Source organism: Aegilops tauschii, chromosome 3 (genome assembly GCF_002575655.3).
Source record: "Aegilops tauschii subsp. strangulata cultivar AL8/78 chromosome 3, Aet v6.0, whole genome shotgun sequence".
In the NCBI taxonomy this organism is placed as follows: Eukaryota; Viridiplantae; Streptophyta; class Magnoliopsida; order Poales; family Poaceae; genus Aegilops; species Aegilops tauschii.
In genome coordinates this window covers 511,217,614-511,243,543 of record NC_053037.3, presented here as the reverse complement: position 1 = coordinate 511,243,543, position 25,930 = coordinate 511,217,614, and the positions used below count along the sequence as shown (strand labels likewise).

The following is a 25,930-nucleotide window of genomic DNA, read 5'->3' as shown; positions in this document are numbered from 1 at the left end:
ACGAATAGGAGTTGTATAGAACTCCGGAAAGAGACCTTTGATGAAGTCGGCATCCTCCCAAGTGGCATTTGCTTGATCCAAACTAGCCCACTTCCTTGGTTGCTGAAAAACCATGCAACGCAAGTAATTTTCCACACACTGATTCACACGTTCTATCTGGCCATCTGATTGTGGGTGATAGGCAGAGCTAAACCTCAATTTCACTTGCAGTGCTTTGAAGAAGGCCTGCCACATGTTACTTGTGAATATCCAGTTTCTATCAGAGACTATTGACTTTGGCAATCCATTCCACTTAAAAACATTATCCATGAAAGCATGAGAGACTGATTGTACTGTATAAGGGTGAGCAAGGGGAATGAAATGAGAATATTTAGTGAACCTGTCCACCACCAACAATATGACTTCTTTGCCCAATGATTTGGGAAGACCCTCAAAGAAATCCAGGGAGATGTCAGTCCAAGCAGAAGTAGGTAATGGCAGTGACCAGACAATTCTTCAATGTTGTGAAGGCCTCAATTTGAGCATCTGACCACTGGAATGAATCTTTTTTTAGACAGTCATGAAGTGTCCTAGAATTGATCCCATAATTCTTGACAAATCTTCTTTTTCTGCAGCCATACCAAGAAAACTCCTCAACTGAGTGATAGTCTTAGGTGCTGGCCATTCTTTGATGGCAACTATTTTGTGGGGGTCTGTAGATAGACCCTATCCTTAGATAACATGCCCTAAATACTCCACTTGAGGGACAGGAAAACTGCATTTGCTAATCTTAGCATATAGTTTTTATGACCTTAGAATGTCCAGGACTAACTTTAGATGCTTGAGATGAGCTTGTTTGGTCTTGCTATATATCAGAATATCATCAAAGAATACCAAAAGGTATTTTCGGAGCAAAAACATGATTCATTAAAGATTGGAAGATAGCAGGTGCATTAGTGAGTCCAAATGGCATCACTAACTATTCATAATGACAAAAATATGTCCTAAAATTTATGAATGTCTTCTCTTCTCATTCTTATCTGATGATAACCTGATCCCAAATCAAGTTTGGAAAATTGTTGTGCACCATGTAGCTCATCTAATATATCCTCAATGACAGGAATATTGAATTGATTTTCTGCACTTAACCCGAAAGCAAGTTTGAAAACAAGACCTGCTCTGTGAAGTGATGGAAGTAGTGAAGGTTTAGGCTTCGGATCTGTGAAGTTCAGGTTTTGGAGTAGAGGTCAGAGGCTAGTGCGGGTAGCCCTATCGAAAACTAGAAAGAAGAGGCTGATGCACCTGCCCGGCGGTGGGTGGGTTCAGCTCGATCAACTGGGATAGGAGTTTTTTCTCTATCTTGCTCCATGGTGTTCAAGCAGTGCGTCCAGAAAGCTGTGATTCATGGGAGGGAGCAGCTTCAATAGCTTTGGCTGTGAAAACTCTTGGTCTTGGAGCATCAGTGTCATCAGTTCACCCAAGATCAGCAGGACAAATAACTACTAGGTTTGTGCTAGAAAAGCGTCTTGCGTGACGGGGAAAGAGTGGAAAAAGAAAGAGATTCATCAGCTATGGAATCTGACAGGTATCGGTATTGAACAGAGGGGGCTGTTCACAAAGCATCACATGGATGGTAATGGTGCTTCCCCAGCTGTTGTTCCTACTCCTTTGGCTGGTGCTAAATCAGGTGACTTTGAAGTTGAAGCTTTCCCGCAGAACGATGTAACCATGCTGGTAGTACTATGATTGCCTTAGAGCGCAGATGTCTCTGTCCCTAGGAACGTGATGCTTAGGTGCGAGGTGAAACACAAGCAGGAGATCGAGAACAGAAATCATACGGATTGCAACCTACAGATGAAGAATCTGCTTCATTGTTCCCACCATCTATATCAGATGTTTAATAAGAATAGGAATCGAATAAGCTGCTGATTGACTGAGGAAGCATTTGAAAAGAAAGGAAGGGTGATGCTTGTTAAACAAAGCTCCGTGTGGGGCCGCCACGTATAGCTGTAGTTTCTGCTGTAGCATCGGTTATTTCCGTTATTGTTGTAGTAGCATCGGTTATTGCTCAGGTTACGAATGACCCAATCTATCTATGGCAACCACCCCTACTTTTAGTAGATGGAGATGCGCACCTAGAAAAGACGGATGAAAGAGAACCTGCCCTTCTAACTTCTTCTTTGTCTGTCCTTTACGCAAAGCGATCTATGGTCTCAACAAGCCCCGATAGCGTCGGTTTTTGAAGTTCGGCACCGTGGTTATGTTATCCAGGCAGGGTTTTCTCGGAGTGATCATGATTCGGCCATGTTCGTATCAGTTTATCCTCGAGGACGTGCTATTCTGTTGTTGTATGTTGATGATATCAAACTGACTGGTGATTACTCCGTTACCATGTCGCTGATCAAGTGTCGCCTTCATCAATTATTTGCTATGAAGGCGCTGACGCGCCCTAAGCCTTTTCTTGGCTTGGAGGTCGCACATTCTCCTCGTGGATATTTGGTATCTCAGATCAAATAACGTCATGACTTGATCACTCGAGCTCAACTCAATGATGAGAAGACTGATGACACTCCCTTGGAGCTTTACGTTAAACTCCGTCCGACTGATGGCTCACCATTATCTGATCCGACGCAGTACAGACAGTAGGTCGGCAGTTTGGTTTATCTGACGATCTCTTGCCCAGATGGCTTTTCCTAAGAAAGTCAGCCTTTCATGGCTGCCCCCCGGTCAGTTCACTTTGCAGCAGTTCATCGGATTCTTAGATATATTCGAGGTACCTTTTCTCGAGCCGTCCTTTTTTCCGTCATCGTCTTCTTTAGAGTTGCGTGCAACTACTGATGCCGATTGGGCCTTCAGATAGGTGCACAACTACAGGCTTATCTATTTTATGGGGAGACGAGACACTATCTTGGATGAGATAAAAGCAATAGACAGTTGCTCCTTCCACTGCCGAAGCGGAGTACCGTGCCATGGCACACTACTAGATAGATTGTATGGCTCCGTTGGTGACTTTCTGATCGCGGGTTTCATTTGAAAAACCCCAACGCCATTCATCTTGCGTCAAATCCGGTCTTTCATGCAAGAGTTTCATTTTTGGCCGCTACTACGTTCGTCGAAAACTTCTTGATGGCACCATCATCTCATTACCTTATTTTTTCCCTTTGACTTCGGCTATGACCAATGCCCCACCTAGCTGAATAGGTGTAACAAAGCTACCTGAAAAAGGCAAGGTGCACCTTAGATTGAAATCGACAAATTGCGTTTTGCTAGATGGATTCTTTAGAAAGATTCCCGGATAAAGTTCAGTATAATATTTAGTTATAATAAGAGAGAACACGAAGACGTACGAAATAGCGGTAGAAGCACTGGTCTTGGGGTCGGTGTCCTTGCCAGCCATGTCGTTGAAGAGGTTGTCGACGTCGGGGAAGAAGTCGTTGTTGGGGAAGTGTTCGTCGGTGTCCGGAGTGTTCATGATGAACCGGTCAGTAGTCGCGCAGAGCGCTTCCTAAAAACCTTATCACCCTTCTCCCATACAGGACTCAAAGAGGTGGGGTTTCAGAGGCCTATTGTCCCGACCTACGGTGCACGCTGCAAGCGGTGGCGAGAGGAAGATGATGTTGAGAGGGCAGCGACGGGAGGTGAAACGAAGAGAGGGAAACGAAGTGAAGGACCAGCAGCCGAAGTCATTCCCGCAACTCGCAGCGCGACGCGTCGTGACAAGGCGGGCGGCGGAGGAGGAGCTCGCGTGAATGTCCCTCTTGTTCTGATGCTCATACATGTGGGTAAAGAACCTCCCTTATAAGGAGGTCCAACTCCCACCAAACTAGCAATGTGGGACTAAACTTTGGTTCCACCTCTTGCCTTGCACGAATGGGCTGCGTGGGCCTTTAGGATTTATTAGAAATTTCTGAAATTATTATTGGGCTGGCTCAAAATAGACAAAATGCCAACAGTACCCAAATATTCGGCGCCGACGGCAACCCAAAGCACCGCCTCCTTGGAACGACAAACATATTCAACAATTTTTTTCCATATAATAGAAAAACAAGAATAGGTTAAACTACAAATCCAATCTTGTTTTTTGTTTCTTTGATATCTTGAATAGTGTAATGGCTAATGGGAGATCGATTGAGTTGCCTTGTCTCCTTAGATCAGTGCTCCGACGACGTCGATGCTACGTCGACGCATGCACTAAGTTTGACCCGTGCATGCAGAGGGCCACGTCTGGGTCTCTCTCCAACTTCTGCTTCAACGCCTACATGTGCGGCGAGGAGGAGCATCTCTTGCTTGCATCCTGGTATCCAGTCTGCATCCTTGAATTTACCGGCCACTCGGCGCCACCCTTGATGAATTTGGCAACCCAGCCTCTGCGTGTCACGGCTGCAATAAGAACAAGATTCGAGAGTTGACTACCTCGTTGTCATCAGCGCCGATTTAGTTGTTGCCTTTGTTGGTCTCACTTGTTTATTTGTAGCTTGCGCGCCATTTTGTTGTTGGTAGTTGTGTATTGTGGTATGGTCGTGAATCTTGAACTGCTAGATGCTTTGGTTGTATGGCTTGATTTGCCATGTTTGACTTCATTTATAAAGTCAGGTTGTCGCCTTTAAAAAAGAGTAGTTAACAAAAAATTACCACATTTCATGAAACCGTGTCTAAAAACTATCACTTTACAAATTTATGCCGAAACTATCACTTTTTGACTAATCTTTGACTAAAAACTACCATGTCGGGAAAGTGCCCGATTCGCCTCTTCTAAACGCCTTTCTGACAGGATGGGCCCACCTGTCAGCATCAATCTTCTTCCTCCTTCTCCTCCTCTCTCTCTGGCATTTCCTCGAACATATCATGTGCACTCCGCGCTCTTCTCCATGGCGACGCCCCGGCGAAGCACCTCTCCGGCGCTGGTCGGGACTGGAGACGGCGGCGCAAGCACGCCGGCTGGAGCCGCCTCGGTCGTGCTGGCGTGCCTCAGCAGCCACCGTCGCGTGCTGGACGCCGCCACCGCGAGCGTGCGTGCAGCCGCCGCTTGCTGGCCGGCTGGAGCCGCCTCAGACGTGCTGGTGTGTCGCGGCCTTGCGTGCGTGCGCAGCAGCCGCCGCCGCCGCCGCGTGCTGGCCGCCGTCGCCGCGAGCGTGCATGCAGCGCCGCCGCTGGGAGCAAAGCTGGCCGTGTAGCGCCCCAGCATCAGCATGAATTTGCTGGCCGGCTGGCTGGCTTGCGTGCGTGTTGGCTGGCCACCGCTCACGGCTACCTCCGCCACGGGCGTGAAGGAAATATGCCCTAGAGGCAATAATAAAGTTATTATTTATTTCCTTATATCATGATAAATGTTTATTATTCATGCTAGAATTGTATTAACCGGAAACATAATAATTATGTGAATACATAGACAAACAGGGTGTCATTAGTATGCCTCTACTTGACTAGCTCGTTGATCAAAGATGGTTATGTTTCCTAGCCATAGACATGGGTTGTCATTTGATTAACGGGATCACATCATTAGGAGAATGATGTGATTGACTTGACCCATTCCGTTAGCTTAGCACTCGATCGTTTAGTATGTTGCTATTGCTTTCTTCATGACTTATACATGTTCCTATGACTATGAGATTATGCAACTCCCGTTTACCGGAGGAACACTTTGTGTGCTACCAAACGTCACAACGTAACTGGGTGATTATAAAGGTACTCTACAGGTGTCTCCGAAGGTACTTGTTGGGTTGGCGTATTTCGAGATTAGGATTTGTCACTTTGATTGTCGGAGAGGTATCTCTGGGCCCACTCGGTAATGCACATCACTTAAGCCTTGCAAGCATTGCAACTAATGTGTTAGTTGCGAGATGATGTATTACGGGACGAGTAAAGAGACTTGCCGGTAACGAGATTGAACTAGGTATTGAGATACCGACGATCGAATCTCGGGCAAGTAACATACCAATGACAAAGGGAACAACGTATGTTGTTATGCGGTCTGACCGATAAAGATCTTCGTAGAATATGTGGGAGCCAATATGAGCATCCAGGTTCCGCTATTGGTTATTGACCGGAGACGTGTCTCGGTCATGTCTACATAGTTCTCGAACCCGTAGGGTCCGCACGCTTAAAGTTTCGATGATGGTTATATTATGAGTTTTGATGTACCGAAGGTAGTTCGGAGTCCCGGATGTGATCACGGACATGACGAGGAGTCTCGAAATGGTCGAGACATGAAGATTGATATATTGGAAGCCTATATTTGGATATCGGAAGTGTTCCGGGTGAAATCGGGATTTTACCGGAGTACCGAGGGGTTACCGGAACCCCCCGGGGGCTTAATGGGCCATAGTGGGCCTTACTGGAGAAGAGGAGAGGCGGCTAGGGCAGGGCCGCGCGCCCCTCCCCCTCTAGTCCGAATAGGACAAGGAGAGGGGGGCGGCGCCCCCTTTCCTTCCTCTCTCCCTCCTCTTTCCCCCTTCTCCTAATCCAACAAGGAAGGGAGGGAGTCCTACTCCCGGTGGGAGTAGGACTCCTCTTGGCGCGCCTCCTCTTGGCCGGCCGCACCTCCCCCCTTGCTCCTTTATATACAGGGGCAGGGGGGCACCCCAAAGACACAACAATTGATTTGATCTTTTAGCCGTGTGCGGTGCCCCCCTCCACCATAGTCCACCTCAATAATACTGTAGCGGTGCTTAGGTGAAGCCATGCGTCGGTAGAACATCATCATCGTCACCACGCCGTCGTGCTGACGAAACTCTCCCTCAACACTCGGCTGGATCGGAGTTCGAGGGACGTCATCGGGCTGAACGTGTGCTGAACTCGGAGGTGCCGTGCGTTCGGTACTTGATCGGTTGGATCATGAAGACGTACGACTACATCAACCACGTTGTGCTAACGCTTCCACTTTCGGTCTACGAGGGTACGTAGATAACACTCTCCCCTCTCGTTGCTATGCATCACCATGATCTTGCGTGTGCGTAGGAAAATTTTGAAATTACTACGTTCCCCAACAGTGGTATCAGAGCCAGGTTTTATGCGTAGATGTTATATGCATGAGTAGAACACAAGTGAGTTGTGGGCGATATAAGTCATACTGCTTACCAGCATGTCATACTTTGGTTCGGCGGTATTGTTGGATGAAGCGGCCCGGACCGACATTACGCATACGCTTACGCGAGACTGGTTCTACCGACGTGCTTTGCACACAGGTGGCTGGCGGGTGTCAGTTTCTCCAACTTTAGTTGAACCGAGTGTGGCTACGCCCGGTCTTGCGAAGGTTAAAACAACACCAACTTGACAAACTAAGTTTTGATGCGTAGGTAAGAACGGTTCTTGCTAGGCCCGTAGCAGCCACGTAAAATTTGCAACAACAAAGTAGAGGACGTCTAACTTGTTTTTGCAGGGCATGTTGTGATGTGATATGGTCAAGGCATGATGCTAAATTTTATTGTATGAGATGATCATGTTTTGTAACCGAGTTATCGGCAACTGGCAGGAGCCATATGGTTATCGCTTTATTGATGCAATGCAATCGCCCTGTAATGCTTTACTTTATCACTAAGCGGTAGCGATAGTCGTAGAAGCATAAGATTGGCGAGACGACAACGATGCTACGATGGAGATCAAGGTGTCGCGCCGATGACGATGGTGATCATGACGGTGCTTCGGAGATGGAGATCACAAGCACAAGATGATGATGGCCATATCATATCACTTATATTGATTGCATGTGATGTTTATCTTTTATGCATCTTATCTTGCTTTGATTGACGGTAGCATTATAAGATGATCTCTCACTAAATTTCAAGATAAAAGTGTTCTCCCTGAGTATGCACCGTTGCCAAAGTTCGTCGTGCCCAGACACCACGTGATGGTCGGGTGTGATAAGCTCTACGTCCATCTACAACTGGTGCAAACCAGTTTTGCACACGCAGAATACTCAGGTTAAACTTGACGAGCCTAGCATATAACAGATATGACCTCGGAACACGGAGACCGAAAGGTCGAGCGTGAATCATATAGTAGATATGATCAACATAGTGATGCTCACCATTGAAACTACTCCATCTCACGTGATGATCGGACATGGTTTAGTTGATTTGGATCACGTGATCACTTAGAGGATTAGAGGGATGTCTATCTAAGTGGGAGTTCTTTAATAATATGATTAATTGAACTTAAATTTATCATGAACTTAGTACCTGATAGTATTTTTCTTGTCTATGTTGATTGTAGATAGATGGCCCGTGTTGTTGTTCCGTCGAATTTTAATGCGTTCCTTGAGAAAGCAAAGTTGAAAGATGATGGTAGCAATTACACGGACTGGGTCCGTAACTTGAGGATTATCCTCATTGTTGCACAGAAGAATTACGTCCTCGAAGCACCGCTGGGTGCCAGACCTGCTGCAGGAGCAACACCAGATGTTATGAACGTCTGGCAGAGCAAAGCTGATGACTACTCGATAGTTCAGTGTGCCATGCTTTACGGCTTAGAACCGGGTCTTCAACGACGTTTTGAACGTCATGGAGCATATGAGATGTTCCAGGAGTTGAAGTTAATATTTCAAGCTAATGCCCGGATTGAGAGATATGAAGTCTCCAATAAGTTCTACAACTGCAAGATGGAGGAGAATAGTTCTGTCAGTGAGCATATACTCAAAATGTCAGGGTATAATAATCAGTTGATTCAACTGGGAGTTAATCTTCCGGATGATAGCGTCATTGACAGAATTCTTCAATCACTGCCACCAAGCTACAAAAGCTTCGTGATGAACTATAACATGCAAGGGATGGATAAGACGATTCCCGAGCTCTTCGCAATTCTAAAGGTTGCGGAGGTAGAAATCAAGAAGGAGCATCAAGTGTTGATGGTCAATAAGACCACCAGTTTCAAGAAAAAGGGCAAAGGGAAGAAGAAGGGGAACTTCAAGAAGAACAGCAAACAAGTTGCTGCTCAAGAGAAGAAACCCAAGTCTGGACCTAAGCCTGAGACTGAGTGCTTCTACTGCAAGCAGACTGGTCACTGAAAGCGGAACTGCCCCAAGTATTTGGCGGATAAGAAGGATGGCAAGGTGAACAAAGGTATATGTGATATACATGTTATTGATGTGTACCTTACTAATGCTCGCAGTAGCACCTGGGTATTTGATACTGGTTCTGTTGCTAATATTTGCAACTCGAAACAGGGATTACGGATTAAGCGAAGATTGGCTAAGGACGAGGTGACGATGCGCGTGGGAAATGGTTCCAAAGTCGATGTGATCGCGGTCGGCATGCTACCTCTACATATACCTTCGGGATTATTTTAGACCTAAATAGTTGTTATTTGGTGCCAGCGTTGAGCATGAACATTATATCTGGATCTTGTTTGATGCGAGACGGTTATTCATTTAAATCAGAGAATAATGGTTGTTCTATTTATATGAGTAATATATTTTATGGTCATGCACCCTTGAAGAGGGGTTATTTTTGATGAATCTCGATAGTAGTGATACACATATTCATAATATTGAAGCCAAAAGATGCAGAGTTGATAATGATAGTGCAACTTATTTGTGGCACTGCCGTTTAGGTCATATCGGTATAAAGCGCATGAAGAAACTCCATACTGATGGACTTTTGGAACCACTTGATTATGAATCGCTTGGTACTTGCGAACCGTGCCTAATGGGCAAGATGACTAAAACACCGTTCTCCGGTACTATGGAGCGAGCAACAGATTTGTTGGAAATCATACATACAAATGTATGTGGTCCGGTGAATATTGAGGCTCGCGGCGGGTATCGTTATTTTCTCATCTTTACAGATGATTTAAGCAGATATGGGTATATCTACTTAATGAAACATAAGTCTGAAACATTTGAAAAGTTCAAAGAATTTCAGAGTGAAGTTGAAAATCATCGTAACAAGAAAATAAAGTTTCTACGATCTGATCGTGGAGGAGAATATTTGTGTTACGAGTTTGGTCTACATTTGAAACAATGCGGAATAGTTTCGCAACTCACGCCACCCGGAACACCATAGCATAATGGTGTGTCCGAACGTCGTAATCGTACTTTACTAGATATGGTGCGATCTATGATGTCTCTTACTGATTTACCGCTATCATTTTGGGGTTATGCTTTATAGACGGCTGCATTCACGTTAAATAGGGCACCATCGAAATCTGTTGAGACGATGCCTTATGAACTGTGGTTTGGCAAGAAACCAAAGTTGTCGTTTCATAAAGTCTGGGGCTGCGATGCTTATGTGAAAAGGCTTCAACCTGATAAGCTCGAACCCAAATCGGAGAAATGTGTCTTCATAGGATACCCAAAGGAGACTGTTGGGTACACCTTCTATCACAGATCCAAAGGCAAGACATTCATTGCTAAGAATGGATCCTTTCTAGAGAAGGAGTTTCTCTCGAAAGAAGTGAGTGGGAGGAAAGTAGAACTTGATGAGGTAACCGTACCTGCTCCCTTATTGGAAAGTAGTTCATCACAGAAACCGGTTCCTGTGATGTCTACACCAATTAGTAAGGAAGTTAATGATGATGATCATGGAACTTCAGATCAAGTTGTTACTGAACCTCGTAGGTCAACCAGAGTAAGATCCGCACCAGAGTGGTACGGTAATCATGTTCTGGAGGTTATGTTACTAGACCATGACGAACCTATGAACTATGAAGAAGCGATGGTGAGCCCAGATTCCGCAAATGGCTTGAGGCCATGAAATCTGAGATGGGATCCATGTATGAGAACAAAGTGTGGACTTTGGTTGACTTGCCCGATGATCGGCAAGCCATTGAGAATAAATGGATCTTCAAGAAGAAGACTGACGCTGACGGTAATGTTACTGTCTATAAAGCTCGACTTGTTGCGAAAGGTTTTCGACAAGTTCAAGGGATTGACTACCATAAGACCTTCTCACCCGTAGAGAAGCTTAAGTCTGTCCGAATCATGTTAGCAATTGCCGCATTTTATGATTATGAAATTTGGCAAATGGATGTAAAAACTGCATCCTGAATGGATTTCTAGAAGAAGAGTTGTATATGATGCAACCGGAAGGATTTGTCGATCCAAAGGGAGCTAACAAAGTGTGCAAGCTCCAGCGATCCATTTATGGACTAGTGCAAGCCTCTCGGAGTTGGAATAAACGCTTTGATAGTGTGATCAAAGCATTTGGTTTTGTACAAACTTTTGGCGAAGCCTGTATTTACAAGAAAGTGAGTGGGAGCTCTGTAGCATTTCTGATATTATATGTGGATGACATGTTCATTGGAAATGATATAGAATTTCTGGATAGCATAAAGGGATACTTGAATAAGAGTTTTTCAATGAAGGACCTCGGTGAAGCTGCTTATATATTGGGCATCAAGATCTATAGAGATAGATCAAGACGCTTAATTGGACTTTCACAAAGCACATACCTTGACAAAGTTTTGAAGAAGTTCAAAATGGATCAAGCAAAGAAAGGGTTCTTGCCTGTGTTACAAGGTGTGAAGTTGAGTAAGACTCAATGCCCGACCACTGCAGAAGATAGAGAGAAGATGAAAGATGTTCCCTATGCTTCAGCCATAGGCTCTATCATGTATGCAATGTTGTGTACCAGACCTGATGTGTGCCTTCCTATAAGTTTAGCAGAGAGGTACCAAAGTAATCCAGGAGTGGATCACTGGACAGTGGTCAAGAACATCCTGAAATACCTGAAAAGGACTAAGGATATGTTTCTCGTTTATGGAGGTGACAAAGAGCTAGTCGTAAATGGTTATGTCGATGCAAGCTTTGACATTGATCCGGACGATTCTAAATCGCAAACCGGATACGTGTTTACATTGAACGGTGGAGCTGTCAGTTGGTGCAGTTCTAAACAAAGCGTTGTGGCGGGATCTACATGTGAAGCGGAGTACATAGCTGCTTCGGAAGCAGCAAATGAAGGAGTCTGGATGAAGGAGTTCATATCCGATCTAGGTGTCATACCTAGTGCATCGGGTCCAATGAAAATCTTTTGTGACAATACTGGTGCAATTGCCTTGGCGAAGGAATCCAGATTTCACAAGAGAACCAAGCACATCAAGAGACGCTTCAATTCCATCCGGGATCTAGTCCAGGTGGGAGACATAGAAATTTTCAAGATACATACAGATCTGAATGTTGCAGACCCGTTGACTAAGCCTCTTCCACGAGCAAAACATGATCAGCACCAAGACTCCATGGGTGTTAGAATCATTACTGTGTAATATAGATTATTGACTCTAGTGCAAGTGGGAGACTGAAGGAAATATGCCCTAGAGGCAATAATAAAGTTATTATTTATTTCCTTATATCATGATAAATGTTTATTATTCATGCTAGAATTGTATTAACCGGAAACATAATACTTGTGTGAATACATAGACAAACAGAGTGTCACTAGTATGCCTCTACTTGACTAGCTCGTTGATCAAAGATGGTTATGTTTCCTAGCCATAGACGTGGGTTGTCATTTGATTAACGGGATCACATCATTAGGAGAATGATGTGATTGACTTGACCCATTCCGTTAGCTTAGCACTCGATCGTTTAGTATGTTGCTATTGCTTTCTTCATGACTTATACATGTTCCTATGACTGAGATTATGCAACTCCCGTTTACCGGAGGAACACTTTGTGTGCTACCAAACGTCACAACGTAACTGGGTGATTATAAAGGTACTCTACAGGTGTCTCCGAAGGTACTTGTTGGGTTGGCGTATTTCGAGATTAGGATTTGTCACTCTGATTGTCGGAGAGGTATCTCTGGGCCCACTCGGTAATGCACATCACTTAAGCCTTGCAAGCATTGCAACTAATGAGTTAGTTGCGGGATTATGTATTACGGAACGAGTAAAGAGACTTGCCGGTAACGAGATTGAACTTGGTATTGAGATACCGACGATCGAATCTCGGGCAAGTAACATACCAATGACAAAGGGAACAACGTATTTTGTTATGCGGTCTGACCGATAAAGATCTTCGTAGAATATGTGGGAGCCAATATGAGCATCCAGGTTCCGCTATTGGTTATTGACCGGAGACGTGTCTCGGTCATGTCTACATAGTTCTCGAACCCGTAGGGTCCGCACGCTTAAAGTTTCGATGACGGTTATATTATGAGTTTTGATGTACTGAAGGTAGTTCGGAGTCCTGGATGTGATCACGGACATGACGAGGAGTCTCGAAATGGTCGAGACATGAAGATTAATATATTGGAAGCCTATATTTGGATATCGGAAGTGTTCCGGGTGAAATCGGGATTTTACCGGAGTGCCGAGGGGTTACCGGAACCCCCCGGGGGCTTAATGGGCCATAGTGGGCCTTAGTGGAGAAGAGGAGAGGCGGCTAGGGCAGGGCCGCGCGCCGCTCCCCCTCTAGTCCGAATAGGACAAGGAGAGGGGGGCGGCGCCCCCCTTTCCTTCCTCTCTCCCTCCTTTTTCCCCCTTCTCCCAATCCAACAGGGAAGGGAGGGAGTCCTACTCCCGGTGGGAGTAGGACTCCTCCTGGCGCGCCTCCTCCTGGCCGGCCGCACCTCCCCCCCCCCCCTTGCTCCTTTATATACGGGGGCAGGGGGCACCCCAAAGACACAACAATTGATTTGATCTTTTAGCCGTGTGCGGTGCCCCCCTCCACCATAGTCCACCTCAATAATACTGTAGCGGTGCTTAGGTGAAGCCATGCGTCGGTAGAACATCATCATCGTCACCACGCCGTCGTGCTGACGAAACTCTCCCTCAACACTCGGCTGGATCGGAGTTCGAGGGACGTCATCGGGCTGAACGTGTGCTGAACTCGGAGGTGTCGTGCGTTCGGTACTTGACCGGTCGGATCGTGAAGACGTATGACTACATCAACCGCGTTGTGCTAACGCTTCCGCTTTCGGTCTACGAGGGTACGTAGATAACACTCTCCGCTCTCGTTGCTATGCATCACCATGATCTTGCGTGTGCGTAGGAAAATTTTGAAATTACTACGTTCCCAACAGGGTGGCCATGGCTGGCCACATCCACGGCTTGGCCACTGCCACGGCCAGGGGCCGGCTACAGGGCTGGATTGCTTTTTTGAAAAAAAACTAGGGACCCCATTGCTTTTTTAGTCCGCTTATGTGTGGGCCCAACTAGTCAGAAACACGTTTAGAAGAGCCAAATCGGGCTCTTTTCAGACTTGGTAGTTTTTAGTCAAGGATTAGTGAGAAAATGGTAGTTTTCGGCACAAATTTGTAAAGTGGTAGTTTGTGGGCACGGTTCCACGAATTGTGGTAGTTTTTTGTTAAATACTCTAAGGACAGTTGTTACTTTGAGTTTCCCCCCTTATTTTGGCATTTCTACAGTTTAGTTCAAAGATATAGCCTCATTTGTTTGATACTGATGTATATCTAGTATAGATCTAATGTAAGTCTTGTGAGTACTTTGGATGGGTACTGATTGTTGCTTTGCTACTCTTTTTATTCAACCCGGTTGCTGCAACAGCTGGTAGCACCGCGGATACAGGTTACCCCGATGGTGCGTACTACCTGGAGACCGATGACCAAAAGTAGTCCGGAGGTCCCAAGCAGGAGGCCTTGCCTTTCGATCTAGTGTCGTTGTTTTGCTCAGTCTTAACTCTTAAGGCAAAACTTGTTTAACTATGTCTGTACTTAAATAATATTTGCTTTCATAACTAATGTATTATCAGTCCTTGTGACCTTGACTTGTAATATAAAGATTTATGTTTAAATTTGTGTCGTAGAGTTGTGTTGTGACATTAACGTAGGTCACCGTTTGGGATCGTGCATGATGCGTGTATGCTTGGTTCACGATTATAAATGGGGTCATCATAACTGGTATGACTGTCGCACTGGCATAGTTGATGTATACCATGAACTGAACCCTCTCCGCGCCTAATCTCTCCATTGCATGAAACACATCTCTACTTTCCGTTTTATTTATCTTCTTTACTTTCAAGTTATTACACTCGCTGCTGCAAACTCATCATATTTACTATTTTGGTTTATTTTTCTTCTTGGGACAGTAGCAGCTTCTGCATATCATAAGCAATTACTTCACGTAAGAGCTTTGGCAGCTTCTGTGTGACAGAAATGTTACTCATAAATACCCTCCTCCACTCTTCGTTGGGGTGATTACTATTTGGGATACTTACACGAAAGTGCCACGCCACTCTGTTTGGCTTTCAGGCTATGAACACACGGCGCAGTACGGGAAGGTCGACGTCCTTCCGCCAGCACCGGACCGCGGGCCTGTCCAGCTCATCGAGGCCAGTACCATCCGTGGAGATCTTGTCCATGAGGGCTTGCTGGAGAAAAACATCGATGGGGCTGGCGTTTGTCGCGCGGGATCGTCTTTCCTGTGGTCACCTTCTTCCGTGGGGTGGTCAGGGAGGTCCGCGGTGGCGAAGAGACCATGACATGGTCGTCAGAGGAACTCATTATTGTCTACTCCGAAAACAATTCCTCGTCGGAGTTGGACGCAGCGAGGCAGTGACACAAGGCACCGAATTGATTCCTACTCCACCCCAGCGGTACAGGGCAGCCATGTGGACCTCCCTGGAAAGTTCCTCCACCTACGTTAACCATGCATCGCCCGCCTGTCGCTGATGTGTCATCTCCTTCATTCCCTCCGCCTTATCCGAGACACAGTGCTCAACCGCGAGGCTATGGCGCTCAAGGCCGCCGCCAATAGGAATAAAGGAGGTGAAGTTATGGGCTCACGGGCACCATTGGTACGAGCTCTAATCGCACCGTTCTGGCAAGTTCCACGCGCTGTCGTCCACCGCCGCTTGATAATGGTCGACGGCGAGTGGTCGGGGGAGGGACGCTATTTTATGGCCGACAAGGAATGGCCACGCGCGGGGGGGGGGGCTGCTTGTTTGTTGTTGCCGTCCAGTGAGAGTGAATAGTTTTTTGGCGTGGGTCCCTTCTGTAATTAGGGGTCAACTGCGGATGTGGCGGTGCTGAGTCAGCAGTTAATGCGGCCAAAAGCGAGGTAATGCAAGCATGGGGTTGAAAGTTGGACGGATTGCGAAGTTTAGGGTGTAAGATAACCTGTTTTTGAAGTTGACGCTGCGTTTGGATGTTGGTATTGAGGGCCAGATTTTGACTTTGGCATTCGGTAGCCCGAATATCGCTGTTTGGTTGCGCAAGACATTCGATCGTGGAATTGAGGTTCGATATCGAGCGGTTCCCTTTTCATGTGCACTCTCCGCCAACCAATTCAGAGGCTCCGACCTCGGTTTTCGTTGATATTCGCCCGTCGCCCCAGCCAAGACTCCCTTCACCCCCTTTCCCCGCACATCCATGTAAAACTTGCCACCTGCGAGTGTCACGGTGGTGCCGGACTCCGCCGCTGGCCCGAGCTTGAAGACTGACGCGTTCGGCTGCCACTGCGGCCGCACCTCCGCCACCGACCGCATCCCTCACTGGCTCGCTCCCTCCGCTGGCAGCTGGTTCTGGGCTGCTCCGGCGAGCCGCGACGGGAACCCTTCCACCATGAGAAGAGCCCAATTGGCAGACGTGGACTTCGCCGCTGACCAGAACGTGCAGACCATTGCGTCTGGTGCCGCTGCCGCTGCATGCCCACCACCGCTGCATGCCCACCACCGCATCTAGGTTGTGTGCGCATGTGCTCGAGTCGGTTGATGTGTGCTTGTGCATCCTCTACGTTTGATAGCAGGTGCACGAAGCTGAGTCTGTTGCAAGCACAAGTGCACGACCAACGGCTGATGTATTCTTCTTCAATCCCTCACGCACATGCTCCCCTCTTTTTGGTCCAATCATAGGCGTACTTGCACAAAAATTGAATGATGGGTCATTCAAACACATACATATGTCATGTGTAATTCAGTTTAAAACATGTACAACAAAGTATGAAACTTCATACCCTTTTACATGTGCAATTCAGCACTTGACCATCCAAACAAGAATTGGAATTGTTTTTTTTTTCTTGGATTCCACAAGCCAAATACATGAGCATCCAAACACCGAAATTGGCATTGAAGCTCAATATCAATGTCTTGAATATTTGGCATTCAAGCCAATTCAATGCCAAGCCCTTCAATGTCTACATCCAAACAGAGCATCGGGTTATTCTTAAACCAAGTGGCAAGTTTAAGGTTGTAATATGCTTTTTCTCTTTTCTGTGAGTAAGCCATTGCATGGAAACAGTAGCAATACATAAGAGTTAGTGTCAGGTTTGGGTTCACATGTTGCCACATTTTTTTATCCAATCTGCAGCTGTACGCTGAGAAGGAAGGGGCAGCAGACCCGACCGTTGCTCGTACTCGGTTTTCTATGAAAGGTCCCGAGTCAGCTAAAAAACTAGAAAATCAATAGCGATCGATCTCAGGGATCAACCAATCGACCAACAAAGGGATAAACCCAGAAACCTTTTTTCACCACATGAATATCTAGAAGAAATTGACAATCATTCTTGTCTTATCGGCATTAGTGTGCGCGGTGTGCCCAACGATCATGAACGCCAGCTTCTTGTATGCTGTTTGGGATCAAGAAATTGGACCCAACGCTACAGTGCCCAGTCCCTATATACAAAACCAAATGATCGTTGCTCACCCCAGTCGGGTTAACATGCTAGAAACATTGAATTGATTTTGTTGGGGTGCGCCAGCCCATGCGGTAGTGCAAGACACGGGCGACACCTGAGGGACCCCAGTAGCAAGCCACTGTAGTGGGCCCTCTCCCATAAAAAATTAATTTAATATCGTTGTGGGGTGTACCCCACATATCAGATATTAAACTGATAAGAACAGATACTACACTTGATCTTAGCCAAAAGGCCGAGAAAGGTATGAGTTCAAGGTGCTGCCCTGCCCCTCTATTTGTATCCCCAGCGCCCTCCGTCCCCTCCTCGCTCGGCGAGGTGGTACTAAACGAAACAAGCTGCTTGCTTGCCTCTCGCCGTCCCGCGCACGCGGAGCGCCTGCCTCTTGCGTGGGCCTGAACGGCGGTATCCACAACCGGGCCTGGCCTGGCCTTTTTGCCGAGGCCTGCCTCGGTTCAGTCTACGCCGCCCAAGAAAACAAAACGTGCAGTGAATCCAGCCGTCGACGCGGGATCCAACGGCCGCGTCGAATCCCCTCGTGACCTCCGCTCGCTCGCGTCGGGGTCTCGCCCATTCCGCCACCGAAACGTCCCTCTCTCTCTCATCTCTTCCCTCGCTCAGCTGCTTCGCCCCCTTCCTTCCCAAGAACCTTCTAGAAGCGGAGCCCCCGCCGGATGTCTCCCCGGAGGAAGGAGAGGCGCGTTGTAGCCGTGGCCGGCGCCGCGGCGCTCGTCGCCGTCGGCCTCAACCTCGCCTTCTCCGCCGTCGCCGCCCACCGCCGGAGGAAGCGGCAAGGTGAGCACCGCGAAACCCTCGGGGATTTTGAATACGAGCCCGTGTAGATGCTTTGGTGTTGCTCGAGCCGCGCAGACCTACGGCGTTTCTGTTCGATTGCACCGCAATGCAGCATATGTCTGTGTTTATGTCGCCATTTTGCTGTGCGAAATCGACGCCTGGGACTTAGGAGATTCTGCTTGGGGGAATTCGGCTCTTATAGTGACATGGATATTTTACTGTGTGGTTTCTGAGTAGTTAATGTCTTGGTTGGTTGCAGAGCTTCCAGGGTTTAGTGTGCAGGTCAACCTCTCAGCAGCTGAGATCAAGAGATTGGCTGACCGGATTATTGCCAAGTCGAAGGAAACATATGATGCCGTGGCCGCAGTTCCCCTAGATAAGGTAAGTATGCAATGCACCAATGTGGTGCCACTGCATTTTTATCAGCAGGCTGTTTTATGGAATGCAGCTTTAATGTCAAAAGGCCAGGCGTTCATTTTTGTCAGCAACCTGTTTTATGGAATGCCACTTTAATGTCAAAGACTTGGCATTGTTTTTTATTTCCATCCCGTGCACACAACCTGATTGTCATACATGAGTAGGCATCATGTCGTTATTGCGCCATGTCTCGTAGATACATAGGTGCCTATGCAGATAAAATAAAATAACCTAAGTCTTGCTGGATGCAAGCTTGATATTCATACATTATGTACTCAAAAAACATCACCCTGTTATTGCTGGCTACATGATGTGTTTCGTTGCAGGTCAACTTCGCTAATGCAATTGCACCGTTGGCAGAATTAGATGCTCAGCAGTTTCCTCTGGTTCAAGCTTGTGTGCTCCCAAGGATGGTGTCACCATCTGAGGATATATGCAGGGCAAGTGCTGAAGCAGAGAAGCGATTGGATTCCCACTTTCTGCTGTGCAGGTGCATTGTTACTTGGTTTTATTATATCACTTGTTGGACATAACTCTGGGTCATTATACGTTTCCCAAACAGGCATTTATTTACTATTCAAAACAACGGGAAATTATGCAGCTGATAGAGTTAGGTGGTCGTTATCTCCCCCCTGATGGGCTTAGACTCTAGACTTTCTGCCAATATTTTGTACCCATGAAGGGTTTCCAGCTGTGCTGACCTTTTGGGGTTCTTTTGATCTTGCATGATCAGTACCAATGGTGGCTCGTTGGGGCCGTCATCCCTCCTGGTCTGTAATGGTCGTGACTTTTATTTCCTGTTTGTAGTAGTGTCTTAAGACATATGGTTTTCTATAATGAAAATCTGAGAGGGTAGCCTCTCTTTTGCTAAAAAAAAAAACCTGGGAAATTATGCATGCTGGTTGTCAACATGATGTCTATGAAGCGATGATACTCAAACTGTTTGCCCAGCTCAGTGAGCATCTCTAATATACAAATATCGTCCCAGTAGTCCAACCTTTTCGCCGTTGTATAAGTCATATGGAGATATATGACTAGAAATGAACGTTCTTAAAAGAAACTGAATTCCCTGTTATTCACCTTTTTAATCCAATATATTAGTATATTACTGTTGAACCCCTAGTGTAAGAATCCTGTTATTTCCTGCAAGGTGACCAGGCAGCGTGAGGATGTGTACCGTGTTGTAAAAGCTTTCACGGAGAGAGGTGAAAGAATAGGTCCGGAAGCAACAAGATTTGTCCAGTACCTGGTACAATATTCGTGACACTACATGTGAAACTAGCCTCATACATAATCTTGTGTTCTGACTGGCATCTGCATATTTATATTTGTGGGGTCATCTCCAAGACTCTGAATGATGTCTATCTTCTTGTTAGGATCAATTTTGTCGATGTTTTTCTGAGTATTGTTGATGGACAGCTTATACTTTGAGTATTCTTGTTAGATACTCATTGCATCTATTCATCTTATGTGCTGTTGCAACTACTCAATTTAATCTCTGCAATTATTGCTGGCACACAGGACTAATCTCAGTTCTTTGTTGATGTTAGATCAAAGCTGAAGTTAAATTATACAACTGGCTAATTATGATTCCTTTTAAGGATAGACACTATATAGTGCCTGCATACAGGCAGTGTGGCTAACTGCTTGACCCAGTTAGTATGCGATTGCTGACTTCTCTCATTATGGTGACAGGTAAGAGAGTTTGAACGCAACGGAGCAAAACTAACTCAAACCAAGAAGAAAGAAATGGAGAAGTTGAAATCTCTCATCGATGACTTAAATTTGAAGTATATTCAAAACATGAATGATTTCACCAAATTTCTTCTATTAAGCGAGGAAGAGTTAGCTGGAATGCCTCTTGAGTTCTTAAAGGTGAGCTAGGGAAGGTAAAACTTTTCAGAGGGTTCAACATCATGCTTCACGCTTCCAACATTGTGCTTATATGAGTGCACCTTTTGGAAGTATGACATGCAGACTTTGGGATGTTGAAATAATATGTTTACCATTTTCTGTCTTCATGGTTGGACGAAAGTGTGAAGTGAAGACAAAGAACAATCATGGCATTTCTTCCTGATTATGTTTAACTATTACCGTTTAACTCAGGATCTGGAAGAAACAGATGGAAAGCGCAAGGTTCTGTTGACAGGTTACTATGTCACTCCGATTCTTGAGCATTGCAAGGTCAGTTCCACATTTCTGCTTATCATGCACCTGTACATTTGGTTGGTGTCACTGTAATGGTTACTTAGCGGCTTGATGCTATATTCTGTGGAGTACTTACATAGGTTTTTTTTGCACTAGAGCCATGTTTGTTCTATGCACTAGCTGCTAATTTTGTTTGTTTGTTTCTGTACTGTTTCCAAGGTTGGCTCTACCAGGAAGCAGATCGCTGTTGCTTATGGCCAGAAAGGTGGAAACCAGAACGTAGCCATCCTAGAAAAATTGGTATCCCCATGTGTCCAACTGCATCTTTAACTTCATAAACTGGTATCTTTTGATTACCAATTTTACTTCATCTCATAGGTCACAGCATCATTCAGTTCTACACTGCATTTCTTAATTGTCTTGGCTTGCATCGTTCTAGCTCTTTGAAATAGGAATTTCCTTATTTTTCTTTCAACATGTGGTAATTGCACTAGTTATGCTTGATTAGTTGATAGTGAGCTTCTTAGGCTATCCCGGTGGGGAATGTGAAGGAGGGTGCTGATATCTAGACTTACTAAAAATGCTTGAAATAACCATTGAATGATCGAAAATGGGTATAAGTTCATCTATTGCGCATAATTTCATTCTAGGCTGGAGCCATGGAACTGACAACTTACAGTTTTTTATATTCAGGTTCAGATAAGACACAGGCTTGCGAGATTGCTTGGGTACTCCAACTATTCTGATTTTGCTATTGAACCAAGAATGCCAATGACATCGAGGAAGGTTTGTGCTTTCCTGTTGTTAAATCTGCTTGAAAGTGTACAGATAAGCTAACTGTGCCTAGTGAATGCATTCTTCCATGCCAAGTCTGAGCTACTGAGCTTGCCAACAAGATGGCGTTTTAGGCATCTCTTCTCATGTTCACTTGCATCTGTGTATACCACCAAGTTAACCCCACATGTTCTAAAGGGTTTTCCGCTACAGGTGTTGGAATTTTTGGAGGAAATGTCAGAACAGTTAAGTGATCTAGCTAACAGAGAGCTGACCGTACTCAAAGAACTGAAGGTTTGTACAAGGCTCTCTTTTTGGGCCTATTCTATTTTTGTCACTGATCATGCTCTTTTAATTAATCAGTTGAATCCCTTTCCCGGTCTTCTAATTTCAGATGAAGGAGGAAGGAGATGCTCAATTTGGCATGGAAGATTTACTATACTACATGAAAAGAGGCGAACAGCACAAGGTTGATCTTGACATTGGTGAAATTAAACGATATTTCCCTGTTAAGCTGGTCATATCAGGAATGCTGAAGATGTTCCAGGATCTATTTGGTAGGATTTTACCCATTAAACACTACAACACAACTATCCATTAAATATATTAGCACATTTCCCATGTTTTCTTTGGCAGCACTACGATTTGAAGAAATTAAGGATGTGGAGGTTTGGCATGATACAGTTCGTCTCTTCTCTGTTTGGGATGCAAGTTCAAGTGATCTTTTGGGTTACTTTTTTCTTGATATCTTTTCCAGGTTTGTTTTCTATGCTTAGTGGTGGAGTTGTCAGTGGCGGAGTCAGGTTTAGAGGAATGGGTGTACAGAGATGAAGATTAGTGTTATCTTGGTTAATTAAAGACTAATATGTGCTAAATGCTTTCATTAAGCTTGCAGCTACACATTCTCACAGTGAGAGCCAAAATTAGTGGGTGTACATCTGTAAACCCATATCTTGGTGTGGCTCCGCCCATGGGAGTCGTAATAAATTTAGTGGCCTCAGGATGCTATTTTATAAAGTTTAATTGAATACAGACACTAAAAGTTGTCCGGCAATTTCTCATTTTAGAAATATTGGGGAAAGCTGCTTCCTGTCTTATATATCTATTGCATGGTTTATCATAGATGTGCAACCGAGGGAGACCAATTGTCCTAGGTTTCAGACATACATTTTCAAGAGAAAAATTATCTCAACAAATATAGATTGAAAGCCCATGCAAGAAATAATGAACTGATAACGCAGCATAAGACACACAAGTCAAAAGCACATGCACTTCCACATGAACTTGTCCAGCAAACAAGGTTTTAATCGCTAACTTGCGTTTTTTTCCCTTTACAGGGAAGGAAAATATGACCACACCTGTGTTGTGGCACTTCAGAATGGATGCATGTGTTCTAATGGTTCACGTAAGGTAACTCAGAAAATCTGTATATTTGATATTGTAATTTCAACGTGATTTCTTGTCTGCTCACTAGTTTGAAAGGATTGTGAGTCAACCTTGTAATGTGATTTTTCTTACTGTAGCATAGTTAATTAAACACTTTGGGCAGTTGAACTGTTACAGGCTGGTTTTTCTAATGATGTCTGAAATACCTATAATCAACGGAAAGTACACCTGGAGTCTACTTCAAGGATGAATTATTTCATTATGTTAATTCGGTATTTTTTGTGACAGGTTCCGGTTGCAGTCTTATTATCTCAATGTCCGAAAGAGTTTGATGGGAATTCAGCATTGCTGCGGTTCCCCGAAGTTGTGAGGATATTTCATGAATTCAGTCACGTGGTAGACTAACCTCAACTTTTCCTCGCATATTTTCCCAGTCAAATTCTTAAACCAGAAATATTCAAATCGTCACAGTGAAGTGTCTTTAAATTTTCCTTTGAGAGGAGAAAGATGGCTCTGATCAATACCTGATTGACAATTTATCTACTCATATGTTCAATATTAAATAAAAGTCACTGTACTAATTGTTTCAATATCCTGCAGGTTCATCATATATCGAACAGGGCCACCTTTTCTAGATTTTCAAGTCTCCGTCTGGAGGGGGACTTTGCTGAAATTCCAAGCCTGTTACTCGAGAACTGGTTGGCATATTTCTTTTTCGTCAGTAACATGCCAACACTTCTGTATAATTTTGGAAGATGCCATTTCTTGCATGTAAACATAACATTGTCATCACAGGTGTTACGAGAGCATTTCCCTGAAAATGATGTCCGGCTTCTATCAGGTGATGAAAACCAGTACTTGATGTTTTTGTACTGAAACTATCTTCAAACTATGTATTGCCAGAAACAAGAATAAAAACGTAAAAGAACCGGTTCTAGTGTGTAACCTGTATGAAATATTAAGGCAATTGAGTTATTCTAGGCAATGGAACTACAGCTACCGAATTCATAGATAAGAAACAATGTTTGCTTCTTTGCATGACTCAAGAATCCTAATGTAAAAAAAATAGTATATGAGCTGGTAGTTATGACTTCTTTTTGGAAAAAGCGAATTTGATGACGAACCAAAAAAAAAAAACTTTAACAAGTTCTTGTTAATCTGTCGAAGCTTGTGCCAACTAGTACTTGAAGCCTTCTGTTCTCATCATTGTAGGACATCACAAAGTCTGTCAGTACTGAAGCTTGCCAGTCACTGAAAAGAAGGCGTGACATGTTTGCTGGCCTGAAACTGAAGCAAGAGATCCTTTTGTGTGAGTCATTTTTATATTCTGTAAGCATGGGGAATGAGAATAATCGCCCTGAAAATACTGTCTAGCTCTGATACTCCTACAAAATAGCGAGATACCGATACATTTTGTTAATATCACCAGGACTTCTCTGACATTTCATTGTCCCTGTCACCTATCCTTCTTGAGTCGAGTAACAATATGTTCTAATTTTGCACCCATTAGGCATTCTGCTATTTGAACATCATAAATCCAGTCCAATTTCCTTTTTTTCCACCTATTCTCTGAAAAGTAAACATTTTCTCACTGTTACTTGTTAATTCAGCAGTCACCACCAACCTAGTAGCCTTCTTGTTGTTTCATTGATTACGACAGGTTGTCTTACATTTGTTTGTCTAGATACATCCGTATCTAGACAAATCTAAGGCAACTAATTCGGGATGGAGGGAGTATTATACTCCCTCCGTCCGGAAATACTCGTCGGAGGAATGGGTGTATCTAGATGTATTTTAGTTCTAGATACATTAATTTTTATGCATTTCTCCGACAAGTATTTCCGGACGGAGGGAGTATACTGTAGGGTAGCCTTCTTGTTCACTAGTTTTGATCTGCACGTTTGGTTTTAACAGGCCTTGTTGATCAGATAATACATACAAGCGAGAATGTGGACATCGATGAATTGATCAAAGATCTTCATCCAAAGGTACATTCTAAACGATTTTGATTCACTTTTACATTACTTATGACCACTGAGGGTGAAATGCTCTTATTTTCAGGTTATACTGGGGATACCTTTGTTAGAAGGGACCAGCCCAGCTTCATGCTTTCCTCGTATTGCTGTTGGCTATGATGCTGTGTGCTACAGTTACATATGGAGCGAGGTCTGAGCAAACACTACTCTAGAGGCTTGTTACTTCATCATATGTTCTGAAATGATAGAGAATGATTTAGATTTGTGCATGCAGGTGTTTGCTGCTGATCTATTCGCGACGAAATTTAAAGACGACTTGCTAAATCAGCATGCAGGGTTGAGGTTTAGAAATAAGGTATTAAATGAAATGATGCTCTTCTAGGCGTGTTGTTTGATGGTATATTCATGTTGTTCACAAACGCTTTTGCATTCATTTCAGGTATTGGCTCCAGGAGGCTCGAAAGGTCCTCTTGAGATCATAACTGACTACTTAGGAAGAGAACCGTCGCTGCAGCCTTTCATTCAGAGCAGAACAAGGAACGCTTTGTGAAAGATCGTGTAGCACTAGCCCATGAAGTTTGATTACCGTTGAGTTACTTTTTTTTCCGGGATGAATGATTACCGTTGGTTTCAGAGTGACAGTTTGTTACTTGATTGCAGATCTGGTTAATGGTCAATGTAAATTTGTGCCAAGCTCTCTTGGAATAGTTATTTCCGCGCACTGACCTACTCAGGATTTCAACTTTGTGGCGTAATACTTTTTAGTGTCTATCACTAGTTTTTTTTCCTTTGTTTTCTGCGGAGCTATCACTAGTTTCTTTATGTGGCAAGGGAGCGTGAACGATGAGCCTGGATTATGTTGGTGCATGAAGCATGTCTTAGCAGCTTTCACTTTAAAGCCTTGCAGCATCAAGGTGGATAGTTTGAAGGAA

At 44.7% G+C, this 25,930-nt stretch overlaps 1 protein-coding gene and 1 non-coding gene across 2 annotated transcripts; one reads left to right on the top strand and one right to left on the bottom strand.

Moving 5' to 3' along the window:
• Positions 1–17,554: 17,554 nt before the first annotated feature.
• LOC120962266 (U2 spliceosomal RNA) lies at positions 17,555–17,750 on the bottom strand. The gene has a single exon (XR_005753106.1). It is a non-coding gene; the product is annotated as a U2 spliceosomal RNA (small nuclear RNA).
• A 258-nt stretch (positions 17,751–18,008) lies between these two features.
• LOC109754044 (probable thimet oligopeptidase) lies at positions 18,009–25,709 on the top strand. Its single transcript, XM_020312970.3, has 20 exons — positions 18,009–18,297; positions 18,557–18,678; positions 19,041–19,204; positions 19,873–19,963; positions 20,410–20,589; positions 20,821–20,898; positions 21,082–21,162; positions 21,556–21,648; positions 21,850–21,930; positions 22,031–22,193; positions 22,273–22,393; positions 22,974–23,046; positions 23,311–23,418; positions 23,623–23,720; positions 23,818–23,863; positions 24,235–24,331; positions 24,937–25,010; positions 25,084–25,188; positions 25,273–25,353; positions 25,438–25,709. The coding sequence occupies exons 1-20, from the start codon at positions 18,177–18,179 to the stop codon at positions 25,546–25,548; spliced, it is 2,088 nt and encodes a 695-aa protein (XP_020168559.1). The 5' UTR covers positions 18,009–18,176; the 3' UTR covers positions 25,549–25,709.
• Positions 25,710–25,930: the final 221 nt, after the last annotated feature.